This window comes from Leptodactylus fuscus, chromosome 1, assembly GCF_031893055.1.
Source record: "Leptodactylus fuscus isolate aLepFus1 chromosome 1, aLepFus1.hap2, whole genome shotgun sequence".
NCBI lineage: Eukaryota > Metazoa > Chordata > Amphibia > Anura > Leptodactylidae > Leptodactylus > Leptodactylus fuscus.
Window position 1 is genome coordinate 191,803,689 of NC_134265.1, and position 12,083 is coordinate 191,815,771.

Here is a 12,083-nt window from a genome sequence, read left to right on the forward strand (position 1 = left end):
ACAGTTTCTACAATGAGTAAGTAGTGTGGCTTGCAGTAGGTAAACATCACTGAGAAAGTTGAACATTGTTATTTTATGGAGATGCATAATAAAACAGACATGTTAGGAGAGCTCACAGTTCATGTATAAAGGTCCCAAGGTGTTATTTGTAAAGTGCTACAGAATATGTTAGCACTATATAAATAAGGATTATTATTTATCATCTATGTACTGGATAGGCCATAAGTATATCATCAATGGAGGTTAATTTAACACTAAATTTACACTACACTGGGCTGGAAGTAGTTCTACTCCTATACAAGTAATAGGCACAGCTGCAGTGGATGGGTTCTGTTGAATAGGAGCAGAGCTGCTTATGGCTCCCGCAATTGCACTACCTTCTGGTGGCAGGCTATGGCCAGATCAAATAATGGATACAGGGTCTGGGTGTCCAACTCGCACTGAACAGATACCGAGAACCTATCCTGTAGATAGAGTGTAAAAAAAACACCTCACGGCATAAAATCCATTTAAGGTATAGATTATATGGCTTTTTGGACATTCCAAAACAGTTGCAGCATAACTGGGTACGTTTTCTACAAGATTTTGGAGTGTGTCTATGGATTTTTCTGCCCAATCACCCATAAAAGTATTTGTGACGTTAGACACTGATGTTGAATAGGAAGGTATGCAATCGACATTCCAATGCGTCCAAAAATGTTCCATGGAGTTCAGATCCCTCAAATTCTTCTACACCTCCACCTCATGTCGAACCATGTCTTTATAGACTTTGTTTTGTGCACAAATTTTCTAATATGTCTTCTGTACTCTCTCATTAAAATTACGCTGATAAAACGGACATAGCATACAATTTGAGAAACAGCTCTAAATCCTTATCCCTAATCCAGAACATTTTAAGCTAGGATTATGTTTTCCTCTAGGTTGTGGAAATGCATCTTTTTTGTTGCAGATTTTATTGCGTTTTTTTGAGCCAAAGCCAGAAGTTGACTGCACAGAAGACTGAAGTAGAAGTACTTTATATATATCTCCCATTCCTCTTGTAACACTCTTGGCTTTGGCTCAAAAAACCGCAACAAAATCTGCAACAAAAAACACTGCATTTTCCGCAACACAAATAGTAAGTTTAGAAAGTCTAGTAAGTAAGTAAGTAAGTAAGTAAGTCTAGAAAGTTTACTTTGTTGTGTACAGTATATATTGGCTAAGAATAATGTTTGGCAAACCTGAACTCTACATTTCAGGATTTTGTGTTTGTGAGTTCTGAAAATACTACCTAGGGTTTATTCGTCAGCGCATTGTCGTGTGTTTTATTAGGGGCACTTTGGTGCAGTCTGCCCCTGCAGTCTAGCAATGCAGGATGTGAGAGGTACAGTACTGCAGTACTGAGCTACGGGACACGGAGCTGCAAGCTCCCTATCTCTCCCCCCTCCATCCCAGCTCAAGCTCTGCAAGAAGGAGGAAGGAGGGGAAGGGGGTGTCTCAGTGTTTTGGTGCAGTTCACATAATGCTGGATGCAGGAACAGACTGAAATATCTGTGAGACTCTTAAATTCCTGAGGTCAATGTGAACAGGAGCTGAAAGGTAATTTTAGATGATTTCTTTCTTCGTCATTTTCTATACATATTTATAATTCTCAGCACTTTTAGTCCGGATTGTATTATTCCTTTCTCGGATCACTCTTTCTTTTAACCTCTTGTCTATCATGCCCTAACTATCACCATGTAACTGTGGTTTCTCCTTCTATCTCTTCCTCATTATACATTCAATACATAATGAATTCTTGTGCTATAACCATAGTCAGAGTTATTGCTGTAAATCAAAGAAAGTGGTTACCCTCAACTTTCTTATTCTTACAGATTGGAAATATAATATGACTGCGATTCTGTATACAATGTACACCTGCAGTCATCCCAAATGGTGGCATTTTCCATCATCCTCTATTGATGTGTGTGCATGTATCATTCCAACTTACTGACTCCTTATTTACTTGGTGTCCACTCTGTCCCCTAGATGGCCTTTGGGTATCTAACAATCTCCTATCCCTTCTGTGCTCTGTACTTGGCTGTCCTTCTCCATTCTACTCTTTGTGCAGAGAGTAGCAGGGGCCAGAGAAAAATAGTCCATGTTCAAGGTTAGTACCGGCTCCAAGTTTGCACTTCTTTGTACAAGTGTCTGATGTAAATAAACTCATTTATTGTGGGCTCTATACACTATTTGGATACATACAGGCTTGATTTATAGCGTAACAGTAAAATAAAATGTTTCTGATCCTTGTGATAATGTTTCAGTCCATAACCTTTTTATATATACTATGATTTGGTGAAGGGTATACTGGACGTTGGCCAAATCATGTCTTTGTACATGTGCAAGCTCTGCAAGTTAAGCCTCTTACATGTAGTTTATAGCCCACTGCACCACCAGTTTGGGAACAGTGGAATATACTCCCTTTATAACCCGACCACTGGTTATATCCACAATGTACTACAATCTACTACAGATTGAACTACTATAATGCTAGTTATTTCTGTATGTTGTTAAACTCTCCTTTAAGAATAAACTAAATTCTATATTTGGATGGACATTTTGCTGTATTCCAGGTTCCAGTTAACACGGTACCAAATGAATCCTTGGAATTCAGCCAAAATATGATTCCTAATTATCTGTGACATTGGTACTCCGGAAACAATGTTTTTTTTTTTTTTTTATATCCATGCTTCAAAATAGCTTCCATTTAGCAGCTATTAGTTTGGAGACGCTAAAGCACTATAGCTGACAGATGCAATGTCATTCACTGCTGCACCTTGGCTATGTAGGGTAGAAGGGAATGCCTGTGACCCTAAGCTTTTGGCCTTTTAATGCCACTGCGTTTTACAGTCAGGGCAAAGTGGATGGGATTCTAGTGAATCCCATGCCCAATATGTGCTAAAAATCATAGTGCAGACATGCTTTGATTTCCAAAACTGGCACATTTTTGGAAAATTGCAGCATGTCAATTATACCTACAGAATTGCTGGTGCTTTCCCCATAGGTAGGATTGAAACAGAAAGTCCACAGAGGAAACCTCTGTGAACTTTCTGTCTAAAGCGTTGCAATAACCGCAATGTGGTGCTACCGCAATGTTTCCAGCAGCACTTTTGTGCTGCGGGATGCCCCATGGGGCCTTAGCCTTAAAATAGCTTTGATTGAAGTCAGTACAAGCATAGGATGTACTCATCTGTCATAGACTACTATATAGTACTCACAATGGAAATGACATGAATTTTCTCACCATATTACCTTCATTTTCTCTTTCCTCGCTTTATCATTACAGAGGATGAAACTGGTGAAGTGATTGTACAGACGGCTCCGGGTATAGTGACTACACATCGTGGTGGTTCCATTATTCTCCCATGCCGCTACCACTATGAACATGCAGGAGAAGATCCTGCACCAGTGCGCATTAAGTGGTCTAAGATCAGTGATCCGTCATCCTTCATTGATGTGTTTGTGGCTCTGGGGAAGGAACGTAAAGGATATGGCTCCTATAAGAACCGCGTGTCTCTTCAAGAGCATGACCCTGGTGATGCTTCACTCATCATCCATAATATTACTCTGGATGATTATGGAAGGTATGAGTGTGAGGTGACCAATGAGTTGGAAGATGACACAGGGACAGTAAAACTGGATTTAGAAGGTAAAATGATTCTCATTCACTGTATTTCCATGATTAAGATTACATATAGCTTTAAACATTTCAAATCAGTTTTTCCTTTGGATTCCCAGCTCTTTTTTCCTTTATTTCAGGTGTGATCTTCCCTTACTATCCACGACTAGGGCGATATAAAATGAACTTTCATGATGCAGAGAAGGCCTGTAAGCTTCAGGATGGAATCTTGGCTTCATATGACCAGCTTCATGAGGCCTGGCTGGATGGACTTGACTGGTGCAATGCAGGATGGCTGCAGGATGGCTCAGTGCAGTATCCAATCGCCAAACCTCGTGAAGAATGTGGAAAAAAGGACACCCCTACTGGAGTTAGAAACTACGGCTACCGACACAAGGACGATGAGCGCTATGATGCCTTCTGTTTTACATCCAATCTCAATGGTACAGTTTCCTTTAGAACCAAATTGTTTTCTTTAGATAATGTGAATATTATATATCATCTGACTACTACAAATCACTGATCTGCAAGCAAGACCAAGTGCTTAAATATATATAAATATATTATTTCAATAAGATTTTTTAAAAGTGTAAATATACCCTAATTCTATTCTACATTATCTTTATTATTAACAAGCATTGGGTTAAGATAAGATAAGATAATCCTTTAATAGTCCCACAATGGGGAAATTTCAGTGATACAGTTTCATAGATGGTACAGTAGTATATAACAAGAGAGAAAACACATACAAGCTCATGGCAGATAGAGAAATCCTAGGAATCATAGCAACTAAAAAGAAAGAAACACAGACACACTGCAGGATCATTTAGTTCTCTGTGTGAAGTGATGTTAATAATACAGCCCGACCGTGGTTGGAGGACATGAGGAGGGGGTCACAGCATGTAGATATAACAGGCAGAAACATCTTTTTTGCAGAGGTGGGGGACATATGCAGCTATCATGATAACATGTGGTAGTTCCTTTGGTAGGTAGTGAGATCTCATGCTCACAGCTGATAGTTTGGTATCTTGCATCAGCGCTATTGTCCATTAACCACAAAAAAATGCCGCAAATGTCCTTCTTCACAAGCCCTCCTCCTCCTTTCTTCTTACCACTGTGTTCTACTGCCCCAAAGAAGTCTGAAGCCATCCAGGTATACATGGTGCTGCTCTCTTGCCAAGCTTCCATAACTCCTGGGGTAAGTGGGTGATGGTAGGTTCCCAGGCTGTAACAGAGTCCCACGTGTCCACAGTAATAGAAAGAAATACCAGTCAGCTGTAGGCATCTTCACACATCAGCAATAGACTCCAAAAATCATCTCCTTGAAAGAAGAAGTCCGCACTTCCATGCAGGTTTCTCCTCCAGCTTTCTCTGCCACATGGTGAGACATGCTGTCCTTAGCTCATGGGGGGATGGTAACAGGCACATGTCCACACAGGAAACTCCAGCTGAATCAGGTCTTGAGTTTGTCCATGCTTTAACAATAGAAACAAAAGGAAAAAAAAATACTCCACAGGGTCTTCCATTCAATTTATAGTTGCTAATTTATAGTGCTAGGTTGCTTGAGTAGAGGATTCTTGAAGATACAGACAAAAAGAGTGAAAAGGAAAGATAAAGGTTGCTCTCAGCTTGGAGCTCTGTATCGAGGCAGCCAGTCAGTGCGGCGCCATCTTGGACAAAAAAAGGAATAGGCTGATAAATTATAAAAAGGGTTTAGAATAACCATTAGGTCTTTCCTGGATGGAAAACCCCTATTAACCTTAAGCTACAGGCCTCACTCTCTTACATTTATATGACGGCTTTTGATATTTTTGTTGGGGTCAATCATTTTATGTACTGTATTCCACTTCAAGCTTCTGCAGAAAAATACTTGAAAAGAGTTAAGTGGACCATCTCGTCCATCACTGAACATGCTTATCGATCTATGTAAAGACTCTCCTTACGGCAGCTGAACAATACATAGCACAAGACAGTGTAGAGATTTATCTTCCCACAAAGGTTATGCCCTTCTAGCGCTGGGCAGAGAAGCAGGGTATGTGAAAGGATCAGTTTTAACACCAAAAATTGCACAAGTCAAAACATAAAATTGAACGCTGATCCTTGAGATAGGAGAATGTTAACTTGTACATACAACCTTTCCACAAGACCGCGTCTTTGAGAGTACCTTTCTTTTATTTACCGTATTTTTCGGACTATAAGACGCACTTTTTTTCCCCCAAATTTGGGGGGAAAAGAAGGGTGCGTCTTATAGGCCGAATGTGGCGCCTGGCATCCGCTGTAATAGAGAGGCGGAAGCCGGCAAGTGATAGATGCCATTACAGGTGCCGGGGCCTGCGACATCGCTGCGATCCTCTGTCCTGCATGAAGCCAGCAGCGGCAGGGGCGATGCTATTCCGCTCCTCCGTCCCCCCGCCGCTGGCTTCATGCAGGACAGTGGAGCGCAGCGATGTCTCAGGCCCCGGCGTCTATCCCTCCCCGGCATCCACCTCTCTAGTACAGCGGATGCCGGGTCTGCAGTCTGTATCAGCGGCCTCTTCTCCCCCGGGGCCGGTCCCCACCGGCCCCGTACCTGTAAAGTTGCAGGCCGGCTCCTGCGCGGCGATATCGCAGGAGCCGACCTGTTTGGGTGACAGCCGGGAGCCTAATGAGGCTCCCAGGCCTGTCACTGCTATATATTAGTATTGCGGCTGGGTCTATGACCAGCCGTAATACTAATACACAGAATGTCCCATAGACGGCAATACAGTAAATATAATATTATATATTTTTAAAGCTTTTTTTTTTTTTACTATTTTATTCCCCCCCCCGGAATAGTAAAAAAAAAAAAAAAAAGCTTTAAAAATATATAATAAAAATATGAAATAAATAAAAGTTCTAAATCACCTCCTGTCCCTAGAATATATATAAAAGTAGAAAATCATATATCATAAACCACCGTTTTTTTTTTTCAATAAAAGGTGATCTAAGCAATAGATATTCCCCAAAATGGTATAACTAAAAAGTACTTCTGGCCCCGCAAAAAAAACCACTCTATGCATCCCCGTACAGCTGCAGGGTCACCTGTCAATGTGGCCTTGCAGCTGTTGCAAAACTACAACTCCCATATATTAAATATTTTACCAGTTTTTGCTTCAAAATTTTTTCCCCCTATTTTCCTCCTCTAAAACCTGCGTCTTATAGTCCGAAAAATACGGTAGGTTAGATTTTCAATTTCCTATATCTTATGCACATTAGCCTTTTCTCTGAAAAAAAATATTTCGCTAGTGACCATTTTTAAGGCAGTTTTGTTGGTAATACCAGAGGTAGTTCCTTGAGGGACTTTGCAAGAATTTCAACTTGGAACAACATTTTGTTATCTAGTTATACACCGTATATAGTCTTGTGCAAGATTCCAGTGGGTTAAATATAATCTGTCAGGTTCTGAGGTTTAAACCACTGGCGGCTCTGACACTAGAATTCAACTACTGTACAAATATTAGTTACAGACATGTCAATGGAGTCTGTAACTCCTTAATGCTTTGTGCCCTAATATTACATCCCTCTGAGCCAGGGGTGAACCTGCCCCTTTCGCCACCTGAGGCGAACTATAGAAGCCGCCCCCCCCTCCCCCGCCGGAGGAGGGGGCGTGGCTGTGCGGAGGGGGTGTGGCGAATCGAAGGGGGCGGGGCTTAGCGCCGTTCGCCGGCAGAGAGCAGGCACGGAGAGGGCCTACTCTCTGCCTGAGCGTGAGGGGAGGCTGCTGGAGCAGCGCTGCTCCAGTGGCCTCCCCAAACCACCGCTCGGTGCTAAGCCAGTCCAGGACAGCTTGTCCTGGACTGGCTTAGGTTAGCAAAAATGCCGCCCTCCCTGGGGTCCTGACATAACGCCGTCTGAAGCGGTCGCTTCAGGTCACCTCATGGGAGGTGCGGCGCTGCTCTGAGCGCATAGTTAATGGTCAGTGCCATAATAGCATACTATTATCATAACAGCCATTTTGTATAGATTGTATCTGTCTTACTACTACATATTCTGGGAATTATAACTTTTTTTTATGATTGTAGTGTACGTGTAACTCTTTTATCTCTTACTATTTTTTTGGAAAGCAGGAAGAACAATAAACACAATCGTGACATTTGTTTTTATTTGTATTTTTTATGAGGCGCATGTCTGGTCATTGAATAATTCAGGTACTTATGGATGTGGCGATACAAATTACATGTGGGATTTTATATTTTTTAGCTTTTGTATTTTCTTGTGATTTTTTTTCCAGTTTTTTTGTAATATTTATTATAATATACAGTGTTGGCCAAAAGTATTGGCACCCCTGCAATTCTGTCAGATAATACTCAGTTTCTTCCAGAAAATGATTGCAAGCACAAACTCTTTGGTATTAATAGCTTCATTTATTTTGCTTGCAATGAAAAAACACAAAAAAGAATGAAAAAAAAGTCAAATCATTGATCATTTTACACAAAACTCCAAAAATGGGCCGGATAAAAGCATTGGCACCCTCAGCCTAATACTTGGTAGCACAACCTTTAGACAAAATAACTGCGAACAACCGCTTCCGGTAGACCATTCTTCTTTGGCAAACTGCTCCAGGTCCCTGAGATTTGAAGGGTGCCTTCTCCAAACTGCCATTTTGAGATCTCTCCACAGATGTTCTATGGGATTCAGGTCTGGACTCATTGCTGGCCACTTTAGAAGTCTCCAGTGCTTTCTCTCAAACCATTTTCTAGTGCTTTTTGAAGTGTATTTTGGGTCATTATCCTGCTGGAAAACCTATGACCTCTGAGGGAGACCCAGCTTTTTCACACTGGGCCCTACATTATGCTGCAAAATTTGTTGGTAGTCTTCAGACTTCATAATGCCATGCACACGGTCAAGCAGTCCGGTGCCAGAGGCAGCAAAGCAACCCCAAAACATCAGGGAACCTCCGCCATGTTTGACTGTAGGGACCGTGTTCTTTTCTTTGAAGGCCTCTTTTTTTTTCCTGTAAACTCTATGTTGATGCCTTTTCCCAAAAAGCTCTACTTTTGTCTCATCTGACCAGAGAACATTCTTCCAAAACGTTTTTGGCTTTCTCAGGTAAGTTTTGGTAAACTCCAGCCTGGCTTTTTTATGTCTCTGGGTAAGAAGTGGGGTCTTCCAGGGTATCCTACCATACAGTCCCTTTTCATTCAGACGCCGACGGATAGTACGGGTTGACACTGTTGTACCCTCGGACTGCAGGGCAGCTTGAATATGTTTGGATGTTAGTTGAGGTTCTTTAGCCACCATCCGCACAATCTTGCGTTGAAATCTCTCGTCAATTTTTCTTTTCCGTCCACATCTAGGGAGATTAGCCACAGTGCCATGGGCTTTAAACTTCTTAATGACAGTGCACACGGTAGACAAAGGAACTTTCAGGTCTTTGGAGATGGACTTGTAGCCTTGAGATTGCTCATGCTTCCTCACAATTTTGCTTCTCAAGTCCTCAGACAGTTCTTTGGTCTTCTTTCTTTTCTCCATGGTCAATGTGGTACACACAAGGAAACAGGAAAGAGGCTGAGTCAACTTTAATCCATTTCAACCGGCTGCAAGTGTGATTTAGTTATTGCCACCACCTGTTAGGTACCTCAGGTAAGTAACAGGTGCTGTTGATTACACAAATTAGAGAAGCATCACATGATTTTTCAAACAGTGCCAATACTTTTATCCACCCCCTTTTTTATGTTTGCTGTGGAGTTATATCCAATTTGGCTTTTTGACAATTCTTTTTGTGGTTTTCCATTGAAGACAAATTAAATGAAGATAATAATACCAAAGAATTTGTGATTGCAATCATTTACTGGAAGAAAATGAGTATTATCTGACAGAATTGCAGGGGTGCCAATACTTTTGGCCAACACTGTATATATATATATATATATATATATATATATATACTCTCTGCTGTCTCAAATATCATGTCCTCTCTCTATCTGAAACTAAATCTCTCCAAGACTGAACTACTACTGTTTCCACCATCTAATAGATCTGTCCCTGATATATCCATTTCAGTCTCAGGCCTTACTATAACTCCTAGGCAGCAGGCCCGCTGCCTTGGTGTTATGTTTGGCGCAGACCTTTCCTTCACCCCTCATGTTGAATCACTTGCACGTTCATGTCACCTCCACCTCAAAAACATCTCCAGAATACGCCCTTTCCTTACCAGAGATACACTAAAGACACTTATTGTCTCTCTGATTCATTCTCGCCTTGACTACTGTAACTCCTTACTAATCGGTCTTTCCCTTACTAAACTCTCCCCTCTACAATCTATTCTGAATGCAGCGGCCAGGCTCATCTATCAGGCTAGACGCTACAGTGATGCCTCCGGTCTGTGCCAGTCGCTACATTGGCTGCCTATTCAATATAGAATAAAATATAAAGTTATCACACTCATCCACAAGGCTCTCCATAATGCTGCACCTCCCTACATTTCCTCCCTCATCTCTGTCTACCGCCCAACCCGTGCTCTCCGCTCACTCAATGACCTAACACTTACATCCTCTATTATCAGAACCTCCCATGCTGGTATACAAGACTTCTCCCGAGCTGCACCACTTCTCTGGAATGCTCTACCCCGGACAATCAGATTAACTCCCAATTTCTACAGTTTCAAACGCAAACTAAAGACGCATCTTTTCAGACAAGCCTATCACAATGTCTAACGTAAACCCTTAACCGTCCTCTGTCCCCGCTCCCACATTACCCCACATGATATGATGTCATCTCAGGATAACTTTATAGGTCCAAGCTCCATCCACATGTTACAGGACACGACTGGTGACGGCTCATAAAGTTTTATGTTTGTGTAATGACAGTCACCTCTATTACAGAAGTGTCTGACCCCTGTATAAGTAATGCCGCCCCTGCTACCTCTTGTGTCACCCCCTCTACCTCATAGATTGTAAGCTCTTGCGAGCAGGGCCCTCAGTCCCATTGTGTGAAATGATTCTCTTTGTAATGTATCTGTCTGTATTTTAACCCTACAAATTGTACAGCGCTGCGGAATATGTTGGCGCTATATAAATAAAATGTATTATTATTATTATATATATATATATATATATATAAATATATATATCTATATATATAAATAAATATAAATATAAATATATATAAATAAATATATATAAATAAATATATATAAATATAAATATATATATATATTTTACATTCCAGTTCTCCATGGATACTTCCCCAGTAGGAAACGCGATGATGTGTAGTCAACTGTTTGTATTAATAAGTGTATTCATTCAAGGGATACTGGAGTTTATTTCTAAGTATATGATGGTCAATATCCATTTATTTGTACTATGATATTGCTCGACCAAGCATTTCCACGCCACTGTCTGCATCAGTCTTGTGATCATGCATCAGCAGTTTGCAGAATGATGCATCTGGGAAGCTTTGTTGAGTCATGAAATGTTGGAGAACAACAATTTAGATAATGCGGTTTGTTGCAAATATAAGTATAATCCATATGATATAGAACATTCCAAACCCCAAGGTATAGTATATAATGCAATATTAGTTTATCCCAAATAATAAGTAGAATATACATCGATATATCAAGATCTTAAATCAATACTTGGAAATATGAGTTCTCTTTATTAATGCATACGTATTTGTAATTTTAGGCAGAGTGTATTTCTTGAAGACATTTCACAAGATGAGTTTTCCAGAGGCTGCTCAAGCATGCGAGAAGAATGGGGATAAATTAGCCAAGGTCGGTCAACTTTATTCAGCCTGGAAACTGCAGCTTTTGGACAGATGTGAAGCTGGATGGCTTGGTGATGGCAGTGTTCGCTACCCCATTGTAAATCCACGACAAAGATGTGGTGGAACAGAGCCTGGGGTGAGGAACCTAGGGTTTCCTAGTAAAAAGTATAAATTATTTGGGGTCTACTGCTTTAGGGGAAAAGATGAAGCAGAAGAAAATGAAGAAAAAGAAAACATTAAAGATGGTATCAACCGATGGAAGTCTAATCATGTGTAGCGCTTGTGTTGTTGGAGTTTCCTGAACACTGATTCTCATAATCTGAAATGAAGATCGACATATATATACTTATATATCAGCACACACTGCATCACAAAGACAAGCTTGTGTCTTATCAATGTGGAGCAACATAAAATTGCTTGATAAATGGTCATTAATCATAATACATAACAAATTTACCGTAAGCTCATAATAAAGATACCAGACTGAGGACGAAATAAAACCATCATGGGAGGGTGGAAGGAAAAAAAACAGAAATGTATTCTGATGTCAAATTCTGGAAACCAAATGAAGAATTCAGGAAAATGAATTTCATCTGGATTATATTGTCATCCCAAATTGCATTTAGTGAAAGACTGACATTGTCCATAGTGCAGCTATGCTACATTTTATCTCAACAATTCCTTAACAAAAAAATACTACATTGAAATATAGTTA

The 12,083-nt window shown here is 40.6% G+C and overlaps 1 protein-coding gene across 1 annotated transcript; it reads left to right on the forward strand.

Moving 5' to 3' along the window:
• Window positions 1-1,471: 1,471 nt before the first annotated feature.
• HAPLN4 (hyaluronan and proteoglycan link protein 4) lies at window positions 1,472-11,818 on the forward strand. The gene is made up of 5 exons (XM_075280459.1): window positions 1,472-1,578; window positions 2,008-2,128; window positions 3,308-3,670; window positions 3,781-4,083; window positions 11,287-11,818. Exons 2-5 carry the CDS (start codon window positions 2,008-2,010, stop codon window positions 11,643-11,645), a joined length of 1,146 nt encoding a protein of 381 aa, XP_075136560.1. The 5' UTR covers window positions 1,472-1,578; the 3' UTR covers window positions 11,646-11,818.
• Window positions 11,819-12,083: the final 265 nt, after the last annotated feature.

Excerpts from the sequence above, each read along its gene's own strand:
- HAPLN4 (XM_075280459.1), top strand. The coding sequence starts at position 2,008 with ATGGCCTTTGGGTATCTAACAATCTCCTATCCCTTCTGTGCTCTGTAC. Across the intron at positions 3,671-3,780 it reads AGTAAAACTGGATTTAGAAG|GTGTGATCTTCCCTTACTAT; the intron begins GTAAAATGATTC and ends CCTTTATTTCAG. Across the intron at positions 4,084-11,286 it reads TTTTACATCCAATCTCAATG|GCAGAGTGTATTTCTTGAAG; the intron begins GTACAGTTTCCT and ends TTGTAATTTTAG.